The 27255-nt window shown below is 43.6% G+C and overlaps 1 protein-coding gene across 1 annotated transcript in view; it reads left to right on the top strand.

Annotated features, from left to right (window-relative positions):
* The first annotated feature begins 3551 nt into the window (after positions 1-3551).
* si:ch211-250c4.3 (uncharacterized protein LOC100535981 homolog) overlaps positions 3552-27255 on the top strand; it is a 59414-nt gene continuing 35710 nt past the window's right edge. The window contains exons 1-2 of the mRNA XM_052027567.1: positions 3552-3836; positions 16635-17401. Coding sequence (XP_051883527.1) covers positions 3785-3836; positions 16635-17401 — 819 coding nt within the window. The 5' untranslated portion in view covers positions 3552-3784. The remainder of the gene's footprint in view (positions 3837-16634; positions 17402-27255) is intronic.

Genomic DNA, 27255 nt, shown 5'->3' on the forward strand with positions numbered 1-27255 from the left:
GGACAATACTAAAAGTAACCCAAGACAAAAAAATAGAAGGGTATTAAAATTGTGTGTTTAGAAATTATTTGAACTTTTTATTTGTTATAATATAATTGGAGATGTGGACAAAAAGGTTGATTGAATTAGACTGTTGGAAATGGAATTTCTTGATATGAGATCTTCAAGAATAGGCCAACCGGAACTGTCAATCTTAGCTGGTTCTCTTGAGGGAACCAAGATGTATAGTTGTATGGTTCAAAATAACATCACCTTGAATTTAGTCCCAGGATTAGGCAAAGTCCATATGAATCTATGAGAAGAAAATCAAGCTCAACAAATCTGTCAAAATCTTTTGAGCTAGTTACTGGCAGTAGAAATATGGAAAACCGGTAAATGTCATGTGTTTTGAGTTTCAGAAGGCCTGCAATAAGGTGCAATATGAGATGGTTAAATAAAACTAGAGCACACAGTATTGGCAGTAACGTGCTGGCTTCCATTGAGGGTTGGTTAACGGATAGAATAGGAATAAGTGGGTCATTATCAGGTTGGTAGGTTGTGATGACAAGGGTGCCTCAGGGAATCACTGCTGGAGTTCCAGCTGTTCATAATTTATATCCACAATTTGGATGAGCGAATCAAGTGTAATATATCCAAGTTTGCTGAGATATGAGGAGGATGGAGACATATTTCCTGGAGATATAAGGATGCCAAGAGAATGGGAAAAGGAAAAGGCAAATGAAATATAATGTGGAAATATAATGCAACTTGAATCCAATCTATAATCCATTTTGGTAGACAAAAATAGAAAGGCATGGTATTTGGTAATTGGTTTATTATTGTCATATGTGCTCAGACACAGTGAAAAGGTTCTGTTTGCATGCCATCCAGACAGATCATTCCATACTTAAGTACATGGAGGTAGTCCAAAAAGAAAGCAATAACAGAATGCAGAATATAGTGTTACAATTACAGAGAAGGTGCAGTGCAGGTAGACAATAAGGTGCAAGGACCATGACGAGGTCAAAAGTTCATCTTTATCATATAGAGGTCCATTCAAGAGTCTTATAGCAGCGGGATAGAAGCTGTCCTTGAGCCTGGTGGTATGTGTTTTCAAGCTTTGGTAACTTCTCCCCAATGGAAACGGGAGAAGAGAGCATGTCTGAAGTGGGAGGGGTCCTTGATTATATTGGCTGCTTTCCTGAGGGGAGCCTGGTTTCCATGATAGACTGGGCTGTGTTCACAACTCCCTGCAATTTTTTGTGGTCCTGGGCAGAGCAGTTGCCGTACCAAGCTGTGATGCATCCAGATAGGATGCTTTCTATTGTGCATGTGTAAAAATTGGTGAGGGTCATTGAGGACATGCTGAATTTCCTCAGCCTTCTGAGGAAGTAGGGGCACTGGTGTGCTTTCTTGGCCATAGTGTCTATGAGGCTGGACTAGGGCAAATTGTTGGTGATATTTACGTCTCAGAACCTGAACCTCTCAACCATCTCCACCTCAGCATCATTGATACAGACAGGGGTATGTACTCCACCCTGCTTCCTGAAGTCAATGACCAGCTCTTTTGTTTAGGGGACATTGAGAGAGAGGTCTCCATCTCCTTCCTGTATCCTGTCTCATTGTTGTTTGAGATCAGGTCCACCATAGTGGTGTCATCTGCAAACTCGTAAATGGAGTTAGGGTCGAATCTGGCCAAGCGGTCATGAGTGTATAGGGAGTAAAGGAAAGGGCTGAGGATGCAGCTTTCCGGGGCACCAATGTTAAGAATAATTGTGGCAGAAGTGATGCCGCCTCTCCTTACTGATTGTGGTCTGCAACAAGGATCCAGTTGCCGTGCAGGGTGCCAAATCTAAGGTCTAGGAGTGTGTAAATATTAGAAGATTGAAATGGGTTGGTGTTCAGAGGGACCTTATACACAAATCGCTGCAAGGTGAGGTATGGATTCAGTAGATGACAAATGGTATGTTGGCGTCCAGTGCAAGAAGATTTGAGTACAAGAGTAAAGAAGTCTTGCTCCAACTATACAGGGCCAGAGTGAAACCACATAAAATAAGACAAGATGTCTTTATTAGTCACATGAACATCGAAACACACAGTGAAATGCATCTTTTTCTGGGGGCAGCCCACAGGTGTCACCAAGCTCCCGGTGCCAACAAAGCATGCCCACAACTTCCTAACCCGTATGTCTTTGGAATGTGGGAGGAAACCAGAGCACCCGGAAGAAACCCACGCAGTCACGGGGAGAAGGTACAAACTCCGTACAGACAGTGGCTGGAATTGAACCCAGGTCCCTGGCACTGTAATAGCGTTACGCTAACTGCTATACTACCGTGCCTGCCCTGTAATATTGTGTACGTGTCTGGACTCACTACCTAAATAAAGGATATACTTGCAATGCAAGGAATGCAGCAAAAGTTTACCAAGTTTAATTCCTGAAACGGCATGTTCGTCATATGAGGAGAACTTATGCAAACTAGGCCTTGAGTTGAGAAGAAGTGGTGATCTCATCGAAACATGCAAAATTCTTGCAGGGCCTGACAGGGTAGATGTGGAGTTGATACTTCCCTGGCTGGGTGATTAGAAACAATGGTCACCGTCACAAAATGAGAGGTTGACTAATCAAGGCAGAGTGAGAAGTAGGAGAGAAGAAGGTGGCGAATCTTTGGAATTTAGTGCCCACGAGGCCAGAGGAGGCTCGATTTCTGACTATGTTCAAGGCCGAGATTTTCTAAATATGAAAGGAATTGAGAGATAAGGAGTTAGTGCAGGGAAGTGGAACAGAGGTAAGAAAATCAGCAATGACCTTACTGAATGGGGGAGCAGGTATGAGGGGCTGAATGGCCTACTCCTGCTTTCTCATTCTTATGTTCTGAAGACCGGCATTATAATCGGTCAGATCAGCAACAGAAGCTGACTTTTCCAGTATAACTGCTTGAAAAGGCTGACTTCACTACCAGCTCTTGCACAAGACTGTCATAAAAACATTTTGTGAAGTATTTAACAAACATCACATACCAGTGGGCAGCCTCAGCAGCCTGATAGAAGTGCATTCCTTTCCAGCTCTCTCGGCGCTTGCTGTGTGTTCACCGAGGGCTGTGTGGTGGTTGAGAAATTACCCATTATCTGAAATATTAAAAGGTGCAACAGAAGGCCTTTCGTGCCTGCCAAGAAACTGGAGAGGGTATACAGGGGCTTGAGTGGGTCAGTTCTCGGAATCTTTCTCATTCCACCTGCTTTCAGAGAAGAACTAAAAACAAAAAACAAAGGGATACAGATGTGCCTCACAGTCCAGAATAGCAGCTTTCCAACTTCTCTCTTTGGACAAAGAGATATGCCGCAGTGAAAAATGAAGTGTTTTTATTTATTTCAGATTTTGTTGAATGACTGCATCTTCAGCTTTCATCCTTCCATCATATCTCCCCTCCTAAGGCAAGGTTGTGAGTGGCTGCCGGAGCCTCCCCTGTCCTGTTGCTGGTGTGAGTGGGTGCTGATTAGCTCAGCTGCTTGTACTCTCCACCTCCCCCCTCGTCCCTCCCCCTCACTTTATCAGGAAGGGAGCTGTTCCCTTCAGAAAGTGATTGCTGGATGCCTGCCTTGAGCAGTGGGAAGTACTGCCAGTGACCTAGCTTTGCTCACACCCAGCTTCCTTCCTTCATTGCAAGATTTATCCAGCTCGAGAGTGGTTTGAATATATCCTTTTTTTAAACTTCCAGCATGTTGCCGGGGTACATGGCTGTGTCTGAGGAGAGAGCTGGATACTGAAGCAAAACAGCAGGAGATTAATTTCTAAGAGCACCGACTGATGATGTTTGGGAGGAATGGCATCTTCGGAATAGGAAGCTCCTGGAAAAAAGGTAGGGAGTAGAAGTGGCTAATGTGTTGTGTGCTTGTGTAAGTGGCTAACATATCCAATTTGTGAGTTAAACTGAGCTGCACTGAAGCACCCTTTAAATCTGCCACCTCTAGCTGTTACGTCTTACCCCCTGGCCAACCCCTCTGTCCAGTGGACCTCCGCAGGTCAGAGAGTCAGGATTAGAACTGAGTTGACCCTTTGCGTGCCCTCTGACTTAATCCTGCTTATAAATGAGTTCAAGAGTGCTGGTGTGGTGCAGAGCAGGGGTGAGAATCCGAGAGGCCTGAAGCTTTCAAAATCATCAGGTTTGTATCTATGATTAAAATCACAGTCAGCCAGGGTTCCAGTGAGAGAAAACCTGCAGTAAACGTGCTACAATTCCACCCTCTACACCCCACCCTACAACCCTTCAGATTTGCTCCCAAAACCAATGACCAATAAGCAAAGGACAAGTACTTTAAACGGTGAAACTAAAAGGTTTTGAGGTGCAGAGGCTCATACATACAGACTCAAAAATGATTAAAAACAGGACAAGTTGATTAAGCTGTACAGAGATGAGATCCTGTACAGGGAGACACAGAGTACAAAAGCAGGATGTGGACTTTGCTGCTAGTGCTGGCATTTATTTTCCGACCCTAACTGTCCCTCAGCTGAGGTGGCAGTGAAGATCTCATTTGGTGGGTCTGGAGTCACACATAGTCTAGTCCCAGTCAGGGACAGATTTCCTTTGATGAGGAGTTTTTTTTACAATGGTCTAGTGATTTCATGGTTCCTGTTACGAGTACTAGATTTTTCTTTGCGTAACAAAGTACAGATTTATTTAATTTTGTGAAGCTATATTCCCGAGCTGCTGGGGTGAGATTCAAGCTGGTATCCCTGGATCAGTGATCCAGACTCTGGCTGCTCGTTCAGTAACATAACCTATGCCCCTACTTCAGCACAAGGAATCAAGGGAATGAACTGAGGACACAACAAATGGAAAGGAGATTGGGGTAGTGGCCTTTAGCAGAAAAAAAAACAGGAGTGACAGCTGCACTTCACTGATTACAGGTTTTTTCAGGTGCAGTTAGTTTTGGTATTGGTTTGTTATTGTCACACGTACCGAGATACAGTGAAAAGCTTTTGTTTTGTGTGCCATCCAGACAGATTGTGCTGTACATAATTACATCGCGGTGGTAGGAGGAAGTGTAGTGATGTTGGTTGAAAAGACAATTGCAACTGCAAGGATAGATAGAATTCCAGAAAGATCAACATAGGTTGACTCTGTGGTTAAGAAGGCATAAAGTGTATTGACCTTCATCAATCGTGGAATTGAATTTAGGAGCCGAGAGGTATTGTTACAGCTATATAGGTCCCTGGTCAGACCCCACTTGGAGTACTGTGCTCAGTTCTGGTCACCTCACTACAGGAAGGATGTGGAAGCCATAGAAAGGGTGCAGAGGAGATTTACTAGGATGCTGCCTGGAATGTGGAGCATGCCTTATGAAAGCAGGCTGAGGGAACTCGGCCTTTTCTCCTTGGAGAAACGGAGGATAGGGGTGGGACTTGATGGAGGTATTTAAGATGATGGGAGGTATTGATCGGGTAGATAGTCAGAGGTTTTTCCCCAGGGCTGAAATGGTGGCCACAAAAGGACATAGGTTTAAGGTGCTGGGGAGTAGCTATAGAGGTGATGTCAGGGGTAAGTCTTTTACTCAGAGAGTGGTGAGTGCATGCAATGGGCTGCCGGCAACGGTGGTGGAGGCGGATACAATAGGGTCTTTTAAGAGACTGTCGGATAGGTACATGGAGCTGAGTAAAATAGAGGGCTATGGGTAAGCCTAGTAATTTCTAGGGTAGGGACATGTTCGGCACAGCTTTGTGGGCCGAAGGGCCTGAATTGTGCTGTAGTTTTTCTATGTTTCTATGAGACAATGTGGGTTGAATGGAGAAAGAGGAAAGGGTTTACTTTAGGTATAAATATAATATTATATTTAGAAATTATAAACAAATTATAATAAACAAATTATATTAAGTGTTTACTTAGGGTTTACTTAGGGTCCCACATTACTTAGGCTAACCTTACCCTGGCTAACATTCATAGAAAGTAAGGGGACAAATTTCAGAGATCTACCAAAATAAGGACATAATGGTTGTGGATCTCAGCTACCCTAACATTAACTGAGATGGCAACAAAGATAGAAGCAAAAAATGTAACGAAGGGAGCAGAATTCTTGAAATGCATTCAAGATAATTTCTTAATCAATATATAGCAACCCAACCAAGGAGAGGACATATCAGATTTAGCTTTTAGGAATGAATCTGAGCAGGTAAAACGCTGGTAGTGGCAGACCATTTTGGGGTCAGGGATCATTATTCAGCTCAATTTAGCACAGTTATGGAAAAGGACGAAGGTAGACTGGAAGCAAAAGTTTTATATAGGGACAAACCCACTTTTACAAGACATATGATTTAGCAAAAGTGGACTAGAAACAGCTACTGGAAGATAAACCACCGTCAGAACAATGGGAGGTTTTTGAGGAGGAGATGGTGAATTTTCAAAGCTCTACCCATTGAAAAAAAGGGGACGCACCCAATTCCAGACTCCCATGGAGGTTGAGGAACATGTTATTCGGCAAGATAAAGCAAGGAAAGAAAGCTCATGACAGTTTCTGAGACAAACACTGAAAGAGGAGGAAGGGTGAAATTAAAAAGGCAGGCATAAAGGGTGTATGGAAAAATATAGGGAGGTAAAATTGTGGAAATACCTAAAATGTTCTATAATTCCTTGAAGGGTAAGGAATAGAAAGGGTGGTGGGGGCGGGGGGGAGACTGGTGCAATAAGACATCAAAAATGCAGCCTGATTACAGAGATAGAAGACGAAATGAATGAACACTGCATTGTCCTCAGGAAGAGCGGAAGTGAAAACTAGAGAGGGGAAGGAAGCTTATTATCCATCTTTGAAAGAGGACAAATTGACAGACCTGAATAAAATGTATCCCCTGTCCTTAAAGGAAGCATGGGAGGAAATAGTGCAGGCTGTGACTATAATTTTCTGATGCTTTTTGAGAACGCTCAAGATTGATTAAAAAGGGAGAAATAGGTCCACTGGGTACCCAGAGGCCTGTCAGCCTGACAATGGTTATGGGAAAATTGTGGGAAAAACATCTGAAGGAAGGTCTAAATCATCATTAAGAGAGGCACAGGTTAATCAAGGACAGTCAGCAAGGATTTGTTAAAGGAATGTTATATCTGACTAACTTAATTGAAGTTTTTGAAGAGATAACAACGACCATCAATAAGTGTAGAGCATCTGATTTGACACATAAATTTTACCAAGGTGTCTGACTAAGCCCCACTTATTAATCAAGAAAGCAAAGACCCACAGAACTAAGAGAAAGTGACAAGTTGGATAAAAATGAGCTCAGTGGCAGACAGCAAAAGGTGATGGTCAACAAATTATATTGAGAGGAGGGCTGTGTGTTCCGTGGTGAGTAGCAGGCCCTTTGCTTTTCATAAATGAGTTGGACAAATGTAGGCGTCACAATTTGGAAATTAAAGTTGTGTTTGGCACCTTCCATTTAATGGAAGGAAGTCGACCTTGACCTTAAGGGGAGTGCCGAAGGAGAGGAGTGAAGAGATTGGATGGGGTGGAGGGAAGGAGTGGGAGAGCGATGAGGTGGCTGGGGACATCGCATGAGCGATGGGAGAGTGAGTGGTTTAGAGAGGGCAAAGGTAGGACACTGAGCAGAGAGGCAGATGGGAAAGTGCCATGTTCTTGACCAAGAACAAAAGAACTAGGAGTAGGCCAACCAGCCTTGAACATGCTCCTCCATTCAGTCTGATTGTTGGCCACAGCACCAATTTCCTGCCTGATCCCTTTGACCATCTTAGTCCAAAAATTATCTATTTCATCCTTGAATATAGTCGACCTTTGTGCTCAACATCTTGCAAGCAAATTCAATGCCTTACCAATCCAAATGGTTGGATTCTCTCCAGGGGTTATGGCTTCACCTTCAGAATCCCTCCATCTGTCAGTTTCAATGTAATCAATGCCTGCACCTGGCTTACCAGAAAAGCCTCATTAATGGGTCATGGCCAAAGGAAGATCATTCAGCATGTGCTTCCTCTGGGTTATATGAGTGACGTGACACCTAATAGGATAAAGAGCAGGAAGAAATTACATGGACTAAGAAAGTCACACAGTATAAGTGCCTGACAGTGTTAAAGCTCCCTGACACTGATTATTTTTGGCACACATGCCAGATTACTGAAATTCCCCTTCAATAGTGCTATCTCCTTGCTGAAGAAAACTTGCAAGCTGCCTTAGGAGTTTGCAAAGTCAGAAACAAAGGGTCATTTCTAAGGGTAGCACGGGTGAAGACCGAAAGCCCTTAGAGTGTGAATTAGCCCATCTTTCAGAAGCCTCCACATTCACCCCATCTGCACTTTTAAGTGAAATCCAGATGCAGGAATGATTTAAAGAACATATTTTAAGTAACAGCAATGTCAAAACAATAGCCACAAAGAAAACTCACTAACCATACACTGACATAAACTAATCAGTCTTTAGTTTTCCTTTTGGGAGATCCATCCAAATTAGATTGCTGGCCCCACTACTTCGACCATTTCATGTTCCCTAATGCCACTGGAACTCTCCGAGGATGATGCAGCAACAGGCTGTGTACTTTTTTGATCCAAGTTGTGCCATTGTCAAAACCTCTAGACCTGCACACACAGAGAGCTTACACTGATAGGTTGTCAGCCCTCTGCTTTAGCAGTACAGAAAGCAGATCTCTGGAGCAGTCTGAGACTCCACTGAAAAAAGAAGACTTTGGATGAGTTTCATGGATGTCTCCATGGGAGCTGTAGCCTGCTCCATTACTGCCTCGAGAAAGTGACTCCAGAAAATTATATGTAGAGATGCAAAGCTGCGGAGCTGCCTAAAGCCAGGCTAGAAATGTCCAGCAGGAGGAAGTGCCTGTGGTGAAGCACGAGGCAAAAGCCAGAAAAGAGAAAGTACAGCCAAAACTGGCGAGATGTTGGATTGTGCTTGGCAACATGAGTGGCTGTAAAAAAAGAAACGCTTTACATTTGGGAAAGAGTGTGCATTGTGGAACGTAAAATGTTTCTACAAACAGTGCACAATGAAGAGGATACCAGAAGTCCATGGAGTGGACAAATTGAGCCTTGCAGGAATAGAAAGGATTGGATTCAGAGTACCAGTTGAAAATGATAAGTCTGGTGCTGTAGAAAGTCAACTCTGTGAAAGGAAGACACACAAGATGTACTGTATCTATGCCAAGGGCAACCACTGGCATTTCGACTTAACTCACGAGCAATATACAATGTTCTCCTGAAGCAAACCATTAATCCGGGGGCAGTTCAGTTAAGACCAACTGTCAATGTAGAACCAGACAACACTGAAATCTTCTGGGGTTTGCACTCTGAAGGAGATGAACCCTTAGAATCAGGAGAAAGACTGAGTCAGATATGTCTAACCTCAATAGGAAAATGTATTTGGTAACAAAGATAAACTTGTAGGATACATACATCAGTTGATGATTATGTGCAAGCTCAAAAGACAACTTGCCGGATATGGCACCCTTGAGGTGCTGATCATTGATAATGGGCCATTATTCACAGCAGGAAATTTTGTGAGAGCTTTATACTCTATTCCCAACAGCGGAAAGGCTGCTAGAACAACAAGTGCAAAAAAGTGCAGCTGGACAACTAAAAGCATCTAAGCAAAGATTAACACAACGCTTCCACAGGACTTTGCATCCTGATGCAGGATTTCAACCTGAAATGTCGACAATTCCTTTCCCCCACAGATGCTGCTCGACATGCTGAGTTCCTCCAGTAGATTGTGAGACTAGACAGTTATTTGTGGGCAACCTTATCCTGGAAAACTAAAAGGCAAATCATTTTCAAAGTGCTATGATGATGTGGTTATTGAGTTGCTTGTGTGTGTGAGTGTGTGTGTGTGTGTGTGTGTGTGTGTGTGTGTGTGTGTGTGTGTGTATGTGTGTCTCTGTGTATGTCATTGTGCGTGCATGTGTGTGTGAGTGTGTGTCCATGTATATGAGTGTGTGTCTGTGTGTGTGAGTGTGTGTGTTTATGTCTGTGTGTGTGTGTCTGTGTGTGTGTGAGTTGCTGTGTGTGTGTCTGTGTGTGTGACTGTGTGTGAGTGTGTATGAGTGTATATGTGAGTGTGTCTGAACGTGTGTCAGAGTGTATGTGTGAGTGTGCATGTGAGTGTGTGTGAGAGTGTGTGTATCAGTATTAGTGTGTGTGAGTGTGTGAGAGTGCTTGTGTCTGTGTGTGTGTGTGTGTGTAATTGTGTGTGCCTGTGTGTGTGAATGTGTGAGTGTGTGAGTGTGTGTGTGTCAGTGTGTGCGCGTGTGTGTGGTATGTGTGAGCATGTGTGTGTGAGTGTGTGTGTGTGTGTGTGTGTGTGTGTGTGTGTGTGTGTGTGTGTGTGAGTGTGTGTGGGTTGTTCTGAAGGAGGAAGGTAGTGAGGAATTGAAGAGGACAGTTGGAGCAATGAGTGTCCATTGGTGAAAGATGAGCTCTGAAGCAGTGATGCAGCTGCATGCATGTAAGGGGATATAAGCAAATAACAATGCAACACACCACATCACCTTCTTCATCTCAGCTCCCAGTTGTATAGACATTTACTCCTGGTCTGCTCTGCTGGAACTGCCTGTCCCCTTCTTTTCATTTCATGGCCTCATGGCACCTCTGGTGCACAGGATATACTTTCTCTGCCCACAGGGATGATGAGTTTCAAATCCATGAATCATTGGGGGTGTGGGTGCATGTTCCCTTCTCTCCTCTTTACCAGCACCCTCCACACACAACACTTTCTGCAGTACTGTAGTTCACTGGGACAGGTTCCCTTCGAGGTCTGGAGCCTTAATGCCAAATAGTGCAAGGATGTGCCAGCACATGCACTAATTTACCATAGTAGTTGTCGGGACCTGGGCTGATGACCACTTATCGCAGGGTGGGCAATGACCGATGTTTCGATGAATATTTTGATTGAACATTACATCTAGTTCCACTGGCATGGATTAACAACATTGAGTAGCAGCAACATTCCTATCAGGAACGATCTAATTTCTAGACAAGTGTGTTTTATGGAAGTTTCTCTCCAAGTATACAAAGCAATTGGTGATTCAAACATATTCTTCTTACACAAACTTATAACAGGCAATCTTATATTGTGGAACTCTTGCACGCTTCAATATTGCCTCAATGACTATCGCCCAGTAGCACTCACATCTACTGTGATAAAGTGCTTCGAGAGTTTGGTCATTGCTAGAATTAACTCCTGCCTGAGCAAGGACCTGGACCCACTGCAATTTGCCTACCACCACAGCAGGTCTACAGCGGACACAATCTCACCAGCTCTCCACTCTGCTTTGGAGCACTTAGACAACAGCAAAACATATGTCAGTCAGGCTGCTGTTTATCGATTACAGTTCAACGTTCAACACCATCATCCCCTCAGTATTAATTAACAACCTTCAAAACCTGGGCCTCTGTACCTCCCTCTGCAACTGGATCCTTGACTTCCTAATTGGGAGACCACAGTCAGTGCAGATCAGTAATAACATCTCCTGCTCACTGACAATCAACACAGGCACACCTCAAGGATGCATGTTTAGCCCACTGCTCTACTCTCTCTACACTCATGACAGTGTGGCTAAGCACAGCTCAAACGCCATCTATAAATTTGCCGATGACACCACTGTTGTTGGTAGAATCTCAGATGGCGACGAGGTGGTGTACAGCAGTGAGATAGATCGGCTGGCTGAGTGGTGTCACAACAACAACCTCACACTCAACGTCAGCAAGACCAAGGTGCTGATTGTGGACTTCAGGAAGGGGAGGTTGGGAGAACATGCACCAATCCTCATAGAGGGGTCAGCGGTGGAAAAGGTGAGCAGCTCCAAGTTCCTGGGCATCAACATCTCAGAGAATCTATTCTGGGCCCAACACATTGATGCAATCACAGAGAAGGCACACCAGTGGCTCTACTTCATTAGGAGTTTGAGGAGATTAGGTATGTCACCAAAGACTCTTGCAAATATCTAAAGATGTACGGTGGAGAGCATTCTGACTGGTTGCAACAGCCTGCTAAGGAGGCTCCAATGCATAGGATTGCAAGATGCTGCAGGGGGTTGTAGACTCAGCCAGATACATCATAAGCACAACCCTCCCCACCATCGATGACGTCTTCAAGAGGCAGTGCCTCAAGAAGGCGGCATCCATCATTAAGGACCCTCACCATCTAGGACATGTTCTCTTTACATTACTACCATTGGGGAGGAGGTACAGGAGCCTGAAGACCCACATTCAATGATTTAGGAACAGCTTCTTCCCCTCTGCCATCAGATTTCTGAACAATCCATTGAACTGATGAACACTACCTTGTTATGCCAATGTATAGTAATTTTATGTCTTTGCACTGTACTGCTGCCGCAAAACAACACATTTCACGTCTTATAAGTCAAAGATAATAAAACTAATTCTGATTCTGATTTTTACTCTTACCTGAATAGTCGTGGTGCGTGTGTGAACCAGATGGCCATCAAAACATGGAATTGTTAGCCCAACATATACAGTATATTTCTGGATGTCCACATCCGTCTTTCCAAGAAGGGTTAAACCAGACAATGTAGGGGGGATGCAGGTCACCAAGACCCTCTCATCTGTGCCAGTGTGGGAAAGAGTTCAGGAATGGAATATTGGACTGTTCTTTTGTATTCACTTCCTTACCCAAGGGTACAGGAGACAAACACAAAACACAGAGCAAAATAAAATGCTGAAACTGAAAGTCCAAATCAAAAACAGAAAAGAAAATTCCTGGAAGCATGAAGCAGTAGAGTTGCCAACCCCCCAGGCATATCCTGATGTTTCCAGATGCATACCAACCTGGAAGAAAAACAAAATAGGCATCTTAAAGTTAAAATAATATTTGCATTTACAGTAAAACTCCAATAAACCAGCACGCTTGGGACTTCGGTCATATCAGACTGGCTGATTTTCTGGACAATTGAATATTACTACTACTAATACCTCAACACACTTTCTTGTTTTAAATGTTATACGATGACATAATAAATTTTCCAGTGAACCTGGTAAGTTTGAAGGGAACACAGGAAATGGGGCCCTGCTGGGTTTAAGGGAGTGCAGGAAATGAGGCCCCAGTGAGTTTAAAGGGGGCACAGGATATTGGGCCCCAGCGAGTTTAAAGGGGACCTGGGAAACAGCACTGAGTGAACCAGATGCCCAACCATTAGCATTTCTGAATAATCGTATATTATATTGTTGATTTTACCATATTTGACCTCATTTCATCTCAAATCCCTTTACAGCCAGTAAAGATCTTTTTCTTAGTATTATCATGGTCGTAAATATACATATATGACGTATATGAGTGTTCAGAGTGATTTTTCACAATTCAAAATGGCACAAAATTTGGAAGTATGGTAAGAAGAAGGGTCATAATAGACGACAAGAGGAATAAATAGTCTGCAGATGAAATTAAATTGAGAAGTGTGGAAAAAATGAGAGATTAAATAGATTAAATGGCACAATACCCCTGGATCTATATTGGTATATATGTGCATAAATCTTCGAAAGTTGGTTTCGTAAAGAGAGGCATAGAGTGCAAAAGTGGGGAAGTTATAAAATCCTTGTTTTTACCTGGAGTATTGGAAACAATTCCAACCACCCTTCTTTTGTAAAGATGTGAAGGTCCTAGAGAGGCGACAGAGAAGATTTATTAGAATGGTTCCAACATTTCAGCTACAAGGTGTTAGACCAGAGAAGACGGAGTGGTTCTTGTTGGGGCAAGGAAGTTCTAAATTAGTGAATTGTTCAACAACATCGGGGCATAGGTTTAAAGTGTTGGGCAGGAGACGTGTGGAAACTGTGAGCAAAAATCTTTTCACCGAAATAGTGGTTATATTCTGGAACTGATTGCCTCTGAGTGTGGTGGAAACAAAGTCAATCAAGGCTTTTGAAAGGCATTGGCATTGGTATTTGAAGAAAAATAATTTGGAGGGCTTTGGGGATGGAGCAGGGGGAGAGAATATATTTGTCACTCTACCTGGAGCAAGAATCTGATACATAGAACTGAGTATAATGATTTAACACGTCTGTGTTTTCCATGTGAACTTGAAAATTTCATTCCTTTTGCTGCAACTTTCTACCCTGCTCTCCACTTCACATAGTCTGTTCATCTCTCTTTCTCTTCTCCATCTATCTGTCTCCTTTTAGGAGATAGACAAACCACAGACATTCATTACAAGCCTACAGACACCACAGCTATCCCAACTAAACTTCCTCCAACCCTACCTCCGAATGAGGACTCCTTTCATTCTCCTTATTCCTCTGTCCATATCATATTTTCTCCAATGATGAGGCTTTCCACAAAAGGTGCCACTGAGTTGCCTTCCTTCTTCCTGAACTATATCTTCCCCTCTCCTGCAGGAGACAGAGCCCTTGGTCACATCTCATCTAATTCCTGCATTTCTGCTCACATCCCCACTTCTGCCTGACGGAGCAAGGATAGAGTTGCCCCCAGTCCTCACCTTTCACCCCACCAATCTCCACATTCAGTTGACCGTCCTTCACAACTTCCACCTGCTTTAACAAGATTCCACCACCAAACACACTTTTCCCTCTCCTTGCAGCATTATGTTCATCCATCTACCCCAACCACCCACTCCCCTTCATACAGCATTTTCCCATGCACCCGGAGGAGATGCCACACCCCTCCTCTTATCTCTTCCCTTCCCAGCATGCAGGGACCCAAACAGTCCTTCCAAGTGAAGCAGCAAATCACTTGCACTTCTTCCAATCTTCCAATGCACTTTGTCTTCACAATGTAATCTCCTGCACAATGGAGAAACCAAATTCACACTGGGTGACTGCTTTGCAGAATACGTGAATTCAGTCCACAGAGGCGACTCAGAGCTCCCTGTTGCCTGCCACTTTAATTGTCCATCCCATTCCCACTCTGACCTAAGTGTCTGTGGTCTCCTGCACTATTACACTGAGGCCTAATGTAAGCTTGAGGAACAACAGTTCCTCTTCCATCTGGGCACGTTGCATCCTTCTGGACTCAATGGTACAATTTAAGGAACTCACTTTCTCTATCTATATTAGAACTGCCAATTTCTGCTCTAGGTTATCCACCTTTGGTATTGGCTCAGTTTTTCTCTCTACACTGAGCACAGCCTGACCTTCTGAGTATGTTCTACAGCCTTGTGTTTTGCACTTTTTCGTGTTTCTTTGTTTACCCTGTCATTCTCTAATTGCCCCAACCTCATACATTTGTTCCATTTTTTTTCTCATCGAACTGCCCCCGTCGACCTGTTCACCAGATGACTTCCACAATGTATCCTTAAGGCAACTTCCCTTTCTCCTATCCACCAACCAACCCCACCCCACCTTCTCTGCAACTTAAAACTAACTTTTCCCTCTTTTCCAATTCTGATGAAGATTCTCCAATGTGAAAATTAACTCTGTTTCTCTTGTCATGCATGCTGCCTGATCTGCTGAGTGTTTCCAGCATTTTCTTCTTGGTTCAGAGTCAGAATCAGAATCAGGTTTATTATCAGAGACTTATACGTCGTGAAATCTGTTGTTTTGCGCAGCAGTACAGTGCAAAGACATAAAATTACAATAAATTATGAAATAAATAAATAGTGCAAGAGAAAAGGAATAAGGAGGTAGTGTTCATGGGTTCATGGACTGTTCAGAAATCTGATGGCGGAGGGGAAGAAGCTGTCTCTGAATCACTGAGTGTGGGTCTTCAGGCTCCTGTACCTCCTCACAGGTGGTAGTAACAAGAAGAGGGCATAGAACATACAACATAGAAAAGTACAACACAGTACGGGCCCTTCGGCCCACGATGTTGCGCTGACCTATATAAACCTACTCTATGATCAATCTAACCCTTCCCTCCTACACAGCCCATAGCCCTCCTGGATGGTGTCCTGGATGGTGAGGGTCCTTGGTGATGGATGCTGCCTCCTTGAGGCACTGCCTCTTGAAGATGTCCTTGATGGTAGGGAGAATTGTACCTGTGATGGAGCTGGCTGAGTCTAGTCTCTGCAGCTTCTAGTGATCCCGTGCATTGAAGGCTCCATACCAGGCTGCGACGCAACCAGTCAGAATGCTCTCCACTGTACATCTATAGATATTTGCAAGAGTCTTTGGTGACATGTCAAATCCCCTCAAACTTCCAATGAAGTAGAGCCACTGGTGTGCCTTCTTCATGATTACATCAATGTGTTGGGCCCAGAATAGATCCTCCGAGATGTTGACACCCAGGAGCGTGAAGCTGCTCACCCTTTCCACCGCTGACCCCTCAATGAGGACTGGCATGTGTTCTCCTGACTTCCCTTTCCTGGTCCACAATCAATTCCTTGGTCTTGCTGACGTTGAGTGTGAGGTTGTTGTTGCAACACCACTCAGCCAGCCGATCTATTTCACTCCTGTACGCCTCCTCGTCGCCATCTGAGATTCTGCCAACAACAGTGGTGTCATTGGCGAATTTACAGATGTGCTTTCATAGCTCATTACTAAATTAGATGTTTGTCATAAATGCATAGCTTAGAATTAGTTACAATACCCATTTGAATCTATTTCTGGAACATAGCTCTGACCGGGGCTTGGCTGCTTGCAGCTGAGTGATGGAAGCTGGCATTTGTTTGACTGCAAAGCTTCAATTTTTGACTTCTGCTGTTAAAGTAACTGGATGTGATCATGTGTGGTATTTTGATTTTGTCTTTGTAGTGCTAAAACAGGAATCATCCAAGACGAAAGTGGTGTTGACCAAAGTGACTGTCCTGAAAAATGGCTCAGAGTGTGAGGATATTTCATCCCATCCCACCCCAGCCAAGACCAGAAATCCTGAGGACTATCCAAGATCACAAACTAATGGTGGCACTGAACTAGCAAAGTCCAGCGACCAGAACTTATTCACGGAACTCACTGACAGAAAGGGATCTTCAAGCTGTGCAGTTCTGAAACTGTATAAATCAGAATCTGAGGACTCTGGGGCTGAATTTCCAAGTGGTGCATATTCTCCCTTGACCCCCTCAGGGTCTGAACAGAGCCTTGTCATGCATCGAAGAGTGTCATCTTGTGACTCTGGGATGGCTTTGAGCATTTCTTCCACATCTCCTGCAATTCAACATTTACCTCTGGCGGGTCCCTGTCCCAATTCTGCAATGTGCATAAAAGAAGATCAAGAAATTGATGAGCAACAACGGTCTGTAGTAAACGACCAGAGACAGCCCACAACTTCTGCAGGTTGCAGAAAGGACAGCAGGTCAAGCATCTACTTCAGTCAGAGTCCTCCAACTGTGGATGAAGGAGTGAAGCAGTCCAGACATGTATCACTGGTTGAAATACTCATTGCTGACACCAATTCTCTTCCAGTTTCGAAAGGTGGAATGGAGCATGCTGAAGTAGCTCAATTCGATCATGAATCATTGAAAAGGGGACAATCAAATGACAGTCTTGATAAATACATGGAGAAGTGCTGCAGATTAAGTGAGGTAAGAGATCACTGAGTCTTTTATCATTTACAGCTTATCCCCACTTTCACTTCTTGGTGACTAAACAGAACTTTGGGAAGTTCTGGGGATCTTCAAAGGGATTTGAAATGGTTTCTTAAAAGTGACCCAAGTGAGGTGGTGAAGCAGGAAGCAGTGATTTGGTGATATCAGATTTTAAAAGCAGTGGAAATAAATATAAGGCAGGGTGTCTAACAGGCAACAGACAGGAACATACTTGATTGGTGCTACATTCAGAGATAAGATTTGACACCAGATTTTTTGACTTTTGACCTCCTCAAAAAACTCAATCAAATTTGTGAGACAGGACCTCCCTCATACAAAGCCATGCTGACTATCCTCAGTAAGTCCATGCTTTTCCAAATGTGAGTAAATCCTGTCCCTAAGGATCTTCTCCAGTAATTTCCCCACCATTCAACGAATGTTCCAAAGGCACTCAGTAACGTCGCTGTTCTAACCCCACGCCCACATCCTGTTCCAACCTCCTTCCCTCTCTCCCTGTTCTGATCTCCAGCCCTCCCTCCCTGCTCTGATCTCCTGCTCTGTCTCCCTGTTCCAACCTCCTGCCCTCTTTCCTTGATCTAACCTCTGCCCTCTCTCTCTGCTCCAACATCCTGTCCTCTTCCTGTTTCACACTCTAGTCCTTTCTCTGCTCTGATCTTCTGCCCTCTCTCTGCACTGACCCCCTGCCCTCTCTCTACAGACCCCCTGCCCTCTCTCTACCCCTTGCCCTCTCCCTGCACTGACCCCCTGCCCTCTCTTTACACTGACCTCCTGCCCTCTCACCATTGCATGCCAGCCATCTTGTTGTTTATCCAAATTAGCCTTGTCTCTGACTTCTTTTGGCAGTGTGGATGCATGGAATCCCCTCCAGCAAGCCCTACATCAGACTCCCTAAGTTTCATGCCAACTGCAGCCCATTCTCCCATGATATGTGCCTCTCTGATTTATTTTGCGTAACTCTCCTGGTGCCATTCTCTGGGGTGGCATTGAGGGCTTTCAGGTGCAGTGACAGACTCTGCTCATCACCATCCTCACCCACCCATGTCTGTCCAGACTTGTCACCTACTCCTCCACCTGTTGTATCTCCTCTCGCTCCTCCCGATCTATGTCCTTTCAAAGATTCTGGCGAGAGGAAACAGTGGGTTTCTCCGTACACCCTACAAAGTGTAAGCACAAGGCAACACGGTACATGACTGGCACTGGAAACCCTTGGGATGTGCTGCAGCAGTAAGCATGGTAATGAAGGTGAGAACTGTTGATCAGTTCAGTGGGGATAGAGTGATGGAGACACAGATGGAACATCGTTAATGTGCATACCTGGCAGATTTCAAAAGCCGTTTGCTGGAAAGTCGACTTGTGTCTCGGTGGCCACTCTGCCCATGAGGACAATTAATGTCTCCTCTGGGCTGCACTCGAAAGGGCCCTCCTCCAAATGGGTGGCCTCCCTTCCGCCATAGTGTGCATTGCTGCTGTCTGACTCTCCTTCTCTAACTGATGGACAGCCAAATGTTCAAATTAGTGCTGGCAGCTCCACAGGTTATGTTTTAACACTTCCTACTGGGTGTAAAATGCCCTAACAATGTGAGACATTTTCTTTCGACTAACTCCTCAATTTTTCGAAGAGGATCAGAGTTAGTGTAAGTGCTAGGTATAACAGTGTTTAAACACAACACAAAAGTGCAAGAGTACAAGACCAATTTCCAGACATTGAAGTCTTAACTGAAGGAAGAGGATGTGTAGGGTTGCTGATACCTGAAGTGTGGAAGGAATTACGGTATCCTTATGCAGTTTGCCAGATAGAGAGCCAAAGAAAAACTTGTGAGGGTCTGCAGCTTTCTCAACAACCCCCGCGTAAGGAAAGAGCGAGAATGCATCCCAGCCTAGCACTCAATATTGCATTAATGAAGCAAGAGCAAGCAGTAATTAGTCATTTACCCTGCTGATAATCACCAGGTTTCACATCAATCTAAAGCTAGCAGTCCTGAAGCATTGTACCAAAGTTTAAAGAATTCTGAGGAGTTAACCAGTTTCCTCTTTACCAGAACCATAAATAGTTTACATTCCTTACATTCTCCTTTAGGAAAGACAAAAGAGTAGTATTGGCATTGCATCTATTGCCACACACCTACCCCGCCTGTGATGCCAGAGCCAATGTACATTTGCAGAGATGGTGGGTGCAGTCAAATAAGCCTATGTGTAAAAGTAAAAGCCCATCAGAGTTAATGAGACTGATGCAAATTAAAATAAAATGTATATTAAAACTAAATGCTATGGATAAAGTTTCGAAGTGAAATGAGGCAAAACTAATTAAAGACCATTGATGGTTGAGGTGTGTGAGTTGGTTCCAGCAGTAAACATCGACATATTGAAAGCAGGCGTACTGGATCTGAAATTCCATCACAAAGTGCAAGCTTTTGTGTGCTTTGCAGTAGAATTTCATCAAAAATCCGATCACTATATAAAACTGGGATCACAGGGTACTTTTCTCAGATTTTTATTCCAGGGCCTCTAGATATAAAAATCCTCGGATGTCACCAGTGTGAACAGTGAAATCAAATAGTGTTTCAGCATCACTGATGCAGACTTGTTTTGCGTGCCTGTGTTCCTTGAGCAGTGGAGGCCTTTCACAGCAATGTGTTGGTTAACAGGACCTGACTTTACCTAGGTTGCTGCCAGGAGATCAAAGGCATCTTTCAGGTAAGTTTCCTTCAAGCAGCTCTCTAAGTGTTTTCTTCTACCTCCACACCCTCAGCTACATAAACCTTGAACTTTAAAAAAAAAGTGGTGAGGGAGATAGGTACAGGTGAGGAAAATTTTATATATTAAAGAAGAAAGACAGAGCAGTAGATCAAACCACAATTGGTCAGGAATAGTCTTGGCGCAAAAGAACAAGAAGCAGAATCTGGTACAGTGGATATAAGAGGTAAAAGAAACAAAATTACTGCTGATAATAGTTTATAGTCTCTCTACCAGCAGCAGTACTGTTAGACAGTGACTCGTCCATAGCTAACTAAAGAGGTTAAGACATATTCTGGTTATCTAAGAACTTTTGCACCCAGAAGTTGGTTGGAATCTGGAACCCACTGCTGGAGTAGTGGTAGAAGCAGGTACAGTCACAACATTTAACAATTATCTGGACATGCCTTTGAATCGCAAAGGGATGGAAAGCTATGGACCAAATTTTGGTAAATGGAAAGGGTGTAGGCAGTTGGCACGGACATGCTGTTTCTGCACGAGTCTATGACTTATTATACTGCCAAAATACATATCAAACCAGCAAAGGATAAGGAAGACATTAATAAAAAGGATGAGAAGCTGGTAAGAAATATAACAATTGTAAGGTCTTGTACAAGTAAGTTAAAAACAGAGAGTAGCAAAAGTAAAGCTATGTCCCCTAGAGACTGGGTCAGGAGAAATTTGTCTTCATAGTAGAAGAAGGTACCAAAAATTGTGGAGAATCAAGGGGTTAATGACAATATGGATCTTAAAGTAATTCACATCAGTAAAACTAAAGTATTGGGAAAATTAAGGAGATAAATGCCAGTTAATCCCTTGAAAGTGATGGCCTGCATCTCAAGGTTTCTATCAAGAAGCTATGGTCCAAGCATTAAATATGATCATCCGAAATTCCTTACTCTCTGGAATGTTTCCAGTAGATTGGAAGGTAGTAAATCTATTCAAGAAAGTAGAGAGGGAGAAAATAGGGAACTACAGAGAATTTGAACTGTCATTAATCTTCAAGAAATTGCATTGTACATTGTTTCAGTTGCAGAGCACATAAAAACTCATATGTTTAAGCAGAGTCTTATGAAAGGGAAATAATTTTTAACGGAGGTAATAGTAGTTTCATAGAGTCATACAGCAGAGAAACAGGCCTTACAGCCCACAGTGTCGATGACGACCATCAAGAAGTTGTTGAGAACATAACCAGTGGTGTAGATCAAAGTATCTAGACTTCCAAACGACCTCGGAGAGGTTGCCACACAAAAGTCTATTGCATAAAATAAGACTTCATGAGATTGAACATAATATGACAGCATAGATACAGCATTGATTACAAGGCAGAAAACAAAGGATAAAAATAACCAGTCAAGGTAGCACGCTGTAACTAGTGGGGATCAATGAACATCAGTGTTCATCTCACTGCTACATATATTCATAAAGTCATAGATTGATATAGCACAGAAACAGGCCCTTTGGCCCAACTGGTCCATGCTGACCAAATGTCCGTCTGAGCTAGTCCCATTTGCCTGCATTTGGCCCAGATCCCTCTAAACCTTGCCTATCCATGTACCTGTCCAACTGTCTTTTAAGAGCTGTTATTGTACCTGCCTCAAACACTTCCTCTGGCAGCTCATTTCATATACATATCATCCTCTGTGTAAAAAAAAGTTGCCCCTCAATTTCCTATTAATTCTTTCCCCTCTCACCTTAAACCTATGCCGTCTAGTTCTTGATTCTCCAACCCTGGGAAAAAGACTGAGTGCACTCACCCTATCTACGTCCCTCATGATTTTATACAACTCTCAGATCTCCTCTCTGTCTCCTACGCTTTAAGGAATAAAGTCCTAACATGTCTAATCTCTCCCTATAAATCAGTCCCTTGAGTCCCAGCATCAGCCTTGTAAATCTTTTCTGCACTCTTTCCAGTTTAGTCACATCTCTCTGTAGCAGGGAGACCAAAACAGAACACAATACTGCAGCTTCAGCCTCATTATTGCCCTGTACAGCTGTAACATAACCCCCAACATCTATACTCAATGCCCTGACTGATGAAGGCCAGCGTGCCAAAAGCCTTCTTTACCACCCTGTCAAACTGTGATGCCACTTTTAGGGAACCATGTATCTGAACTCCAAGGTACCTCTGTTCTACATCACTCCCTAGGGCCCTACCGTTTCCTGTGAACGTCCTACCTTGATTTGACTTTCCAAAATGCAACACCTCACACTTATCCGAATTAAACTCCATTTGCCATTCCTCGGCCCACTTACCCAGCTGATCAAGATGCCGCTGTGATTCTTGATAATATTCTTCACTGTCTATGACACCAACTATTTTAGTGTCATCTGCAGACTTACTAACCGTGCCTTGTACCTTCTCATCCAACCAGTCGATATACATGACAAACAACAATGGGCCCAGCTCCGCTAGCCACGGGCCTCCAGTCTGAGAAACAACCTTCCACCATTACGCTGTGCTTTCTACCATCAGGCCAATTGTGTATCCAATTAGCCAGCTCTCCCTGGATTCCATCCAATCGAACCTACCAGAGCAGTCTACCATGTGGAACCTTATCAAATGCCTTACTGAAGTCCATATAGACCACCTGTACTGTCCTGCCCTCATCGACCTTCTTGGTTACTTCACCAAAAAAATCAATCAAGTTCGTAGGACATGATCTCCCACGCACAAAGCCATGCTGACTACATCTAGTCAATCCCTGTCTTTCCAGATGTACGTATATCATATCCCTCAGAATCCTCTCCAATAACTTACCTACCACAGATGTTTGACTTACTGGTCTATAGTTCCCAGGTTTCCCTTTGCAGCCCTTCTTAAATAAAGGCACAACATTCACTACCCTCCAGTCTTTAGGCACCTCACTGTGGCTAACTATGATGCAAATATCTCAGCCAGGTCTCCTGCAATTTCTTCTATAGCCTCCCACAGCCTTCTTGGATATACCTTGTCAGGACCTGGAGATCTGTCTACTTTCATACATCTTAAGATGTCTGCCTCCTCCTCTACTGTAATGCGGTCTATCCCCAAGACATTCCCATTTAACTTTCCCTAGTTCCCTAGTCTTCATATCTTTCTCCATGGTATAAACAGAGGAGAAATATTCACTGAGGACCTTGCCCATCTCCTGTGGCTCCACACAGAGATGTACCCTTAATGTACTGATAAAATCTCTTTGAATTCTCCTTGGATTCGAGACTTAGATGAAAGGACAAAGTGCAATCCCTTCAAATTTGCTGACAATTTAAAACTACGCAGGGAAGTGAGATTTAAAGAGGATTAGAGGGTTAACAAAGGTATTCAGATAGGGTCGGCTCTGGCCTCATTGAATAATGGAACTGGTTTAACAGACCAGATGGGTTACTACAGATTCCATTTCTTCTGTCCAATGGAGATCTACCTCTAGTGACTGCCTCTCTCTGGAGTTCTGTCACACCTTCTGCAAGCAGGAAAGAAAAGACCTATGGATAAGTCCATATTTTTACTGCTCACTTCTGCTGCTAGCTCATGGCATGACTTCTTTGTGTCATTATTAAGCTTCTTAATATGATGCCTCTGCTGCCCGCAGCCAGCAAAACACCAAGAATGGAGGCACAGAGCAAGGGCCATTTTGTTGTCTGTTTTACAGCCAACACCAGACAGCAGTAAATATTGAAAGGTAAAATGCTTCTGATGCTCAAAATCAGACATAAAAATAGAAAATTCCGGAGGTACTCAACAGACCAAGGGGTTTCTATAGAGAGAGAAAAACAGAGTTAGCATTTCAGGTAAATCTGAAACAACCTGGAACAGTAATTCTGTTTCTCTGTCCACAGATGCTGTCTAACCACCTGAGTTTCCCCAGCATTTTCCATTTTTATTCTATTCAGTGGCATGCTTTCGAAGGGTGGTTAGGTAGTGCAGACAGGATTGAGCTGAGTTCATTGTCATCTCATCCGCTCAGTCTAATTGGTTGAAACTCAAAAATACTGATCTGGAGTTTTCTTATGTCAAATGTTTGCTATCTCCTCGGCCCAGCAACATCAAATGTAATCTTATAATCCTAGCTTCTTTTTCAATCTTTTTATTAGTTTCAAATTAATGCAGATTAATATATCAATGTTTGTACATGTAATACAAAGAGATCAGGAGAGCAATCATGACATGGATAATCATAAAGAACAATAGAGTATAAAAAAATCTGTAGATCCAACAATCTGTTAGTGAATGAATATAATATAAAAGAAAAAGATTTATTATAAAATATAAAAAAAGAAAAAAAAAACCCAAAACAATAAGAAAAGTTATAAACAATATATCAAACCAAACTAAGCTAAAGAAAAAAAAATTCAAAAAAAAAGAAAAAAAAACTGGACTAAAATTCCTCAATAGAAACAGAGCAATATTATGTCATCAACATTCCTCCAAACTGAAAGGTTATTATATAATAATTCTAGCTTCGTGCCACTGTCATAATGTGGTGGTCATCTGCATTCCACTGAACCGTCATTGTATAAGTAATATCACATACAACCTTTACATACAGGAGGGAGAGCTGCCAGAACAGCTGAACACCATGCATAGCTTCTGATGTCATTACATAAATAATAATCTTAATGTTCTTTAAGTGAAATTACTTCTCAAATCTTTTTCAATAACATTTGTCTTTAAATCATTATTTCTGCAGTTGGTATTTATAGAAGCTCACAGGGGGATAAATAGCTCCATCGCACCTTATCCCAGCTCTGGCTGCTGAGACCACATATAGAAATTTATTGGCGGAGATCTACAAAAATCAGCATATTTGTTTCCAAAGTTGCAAAGGTGACCAATCCCCTGAGTTAGTCAATGATGGGAAGGAAGTGAGGAATATAGTGATGCAGGATAAAGCTTGGAATGTGCTCTGTGGTTCTGTGAATTTTTCAGTACAATGAGTTCACATTCCCACAGGTGCTTGAATTGCATAAACTGTGTGGGACATTACAGGAACAAGGGAAATTCTCCACAAGTCTCCTGTTCTTTCTGAACAATGGAACACAATAGAGAGCAAAATAGTTGTGTGATTGCAGAGAGCAATTGTGTTGGTGAAAGTGTACAATGGGCATTTGGAATGCTTACATCAAATTATGGTCCTGAGCAAAAATCTCCAGGGAATTCTGTGATTAGGCATATTTGTTCTTCAGGGTTCAGATTTTTTGCAGAAATATTCTGGTTATGTTCATAACACGTGGCAGAGAAACGTTACTAGTGAACATTACGGAACATGACTTGCCTTTTTGAAATATACAAAATTCTTACAGGGTTTGTTGCAGGGAGGACGGATGCAGGCAAGATGTTTCCCTGGCTGAGGAGTCTAGAATTGGGAATTACGGTCTCAGAATAAAGGATCGGCCATAGGGGTCTGAGATGAGGATGCCAAATCTTTGGAGTCTCTGCTCTGAAGGGCCATCATTGAAGGCCCAGAGATAGACGGATTGATGGAGATTGTGCTGGAAAATGTCGCTAAGTTCAAAGATCAGCCATGATCTTGATCAATGGTGAATCAGGCTATATCCGTCAATTCCTGCTCATAATTCATGTATTTGTCTGGAAATTGGATTGCACTGTTTCTAATAGCTCAAAATTCAATTTTGCCTGGACTAGATTGAGCTAGCTAGCAAGCATTTCCGGTTAACAATCATAAAGTTAGTCTTGATGCTTCCACGTGTGATTTTCCTGGCACCGGGCATGCACCAGGTGACATCGGTGTTCACTTAACTCTTATTTCTGCATGTACCAACACGGCTTGGAGCTTAAAGCTCCAAACCAGTACCATCACGCAACACTCTCAGTAGAACAAGAGCAGACTGTTTAATTATTACTTAAAGAAACACTTGACTAACACTGGAAGACCTGTCCGAGCAGCTCCACAACTGGCGTTAGGTTGCTCAAACACTTTCAAAAGAGCACGAGTGTGTTTTCTCCATCTGGGAATACTTGCTCTAGCATTTAGCTGTTGAGATACTCATTCAGTGGGTACCTCAGTGGGAACATCACTGGCAGCAGTCTAGTGCTGGAGGCATCACTGTGGTTATGGCAGGCATGGGACCTTGGAGAAGCTGGCCAAGACAGGCTCATCAATCAAGTGCCCACTTCCACAGGGTCTTCAGGGAAATCCCATCCCATCTATAGTTCCCTGATGAACAATGCATCTGTAGGCTCAGGTTTTGCAAAGCCTTCATCACAAAGGTCTCTGACATTCTGTGGGCAGATCTTCACCTCGCTTTTGTGCATGGATTGCTTTCTCCATGAAGGTAAAAGTTACACTTATTCTCAATTTCCTCACCACAGAGACCTTCCAAGTGACCACAGCAGGTCTCTGCCGGCTCTGATAAATTGGTGACATCACTGCCTCACCCAGGCACTGTGTTTGCCACTTCACAAGCCTAAGGCCAGCATCACCCCCAAAGCCCCAGGGTTAGTGTCACTCCCACAGCCCCAGGGTCAGTGTCATTCCCATAGCCGCAAGGTCAGTGTCACTCCCGGTGTCGCAGGGTCAGTACCATTACCAGTGTCTGAGGGTCAGCGTCACTCCCACAGTTCCAGGGTCAGCGTCACTCCCACAGCCCCAGGGTCACTGTCATTCCCACAGCCCCAGGGTCAGCGTCACTCCCACAGCCCCAGGGTCGCTGTCATTCCCACAGCTCCAGGGTCAGTGTCACTCCCACAGCCCCAGGGTCAGTGTCACTCCCACAGTCCCAAGGTCAGCGTCAATTTCACAGTCTCAGGGTTAGCGTCACTCCCACAGCCCTAGGGTCAGTGTCATTCCCATAGCCGCAAGGTCAGTGTCACTCCCGGTGTCGCAGGGTCAGTACCATTCCCACTGTCAGCGTCACTCCCACAGTTCCAGGGTCAGTGTCATTCCCACAGCCCCAGGGTCAGTGTCACTCCCACAGTCCCAGGGCCAGTCCAACTCCCACAGCCCCAGGGTCGGTGTCACTCCCACAGCCCCAGAGTCAGTGTCACTCCCACAGTCCGAGGGTCTGTGTCACTCTCACAGTCTCAGGGTTAGAATCACTCCCACAGCCCCAGGGTCAGTGTCACTACCCTGACGAAATGTCAGTGCCACCCTCAT

Source organism: Pristis pectinata, chromosome 12 (genome assembly GCF_009764475.1).
Source record: "Pristis pectinata isolate sPriPec2 chromosome 12, sPriPec2.1.pri, whole genome shotgun sequence".
NCBI classification, from domain to species: domain Eukaryota; kingdom Metazoa; phylum Chordata; class Chondrichthyes; order Rhinopristiformes; family Pristidae; genus Pristis; species Pristis pectinata.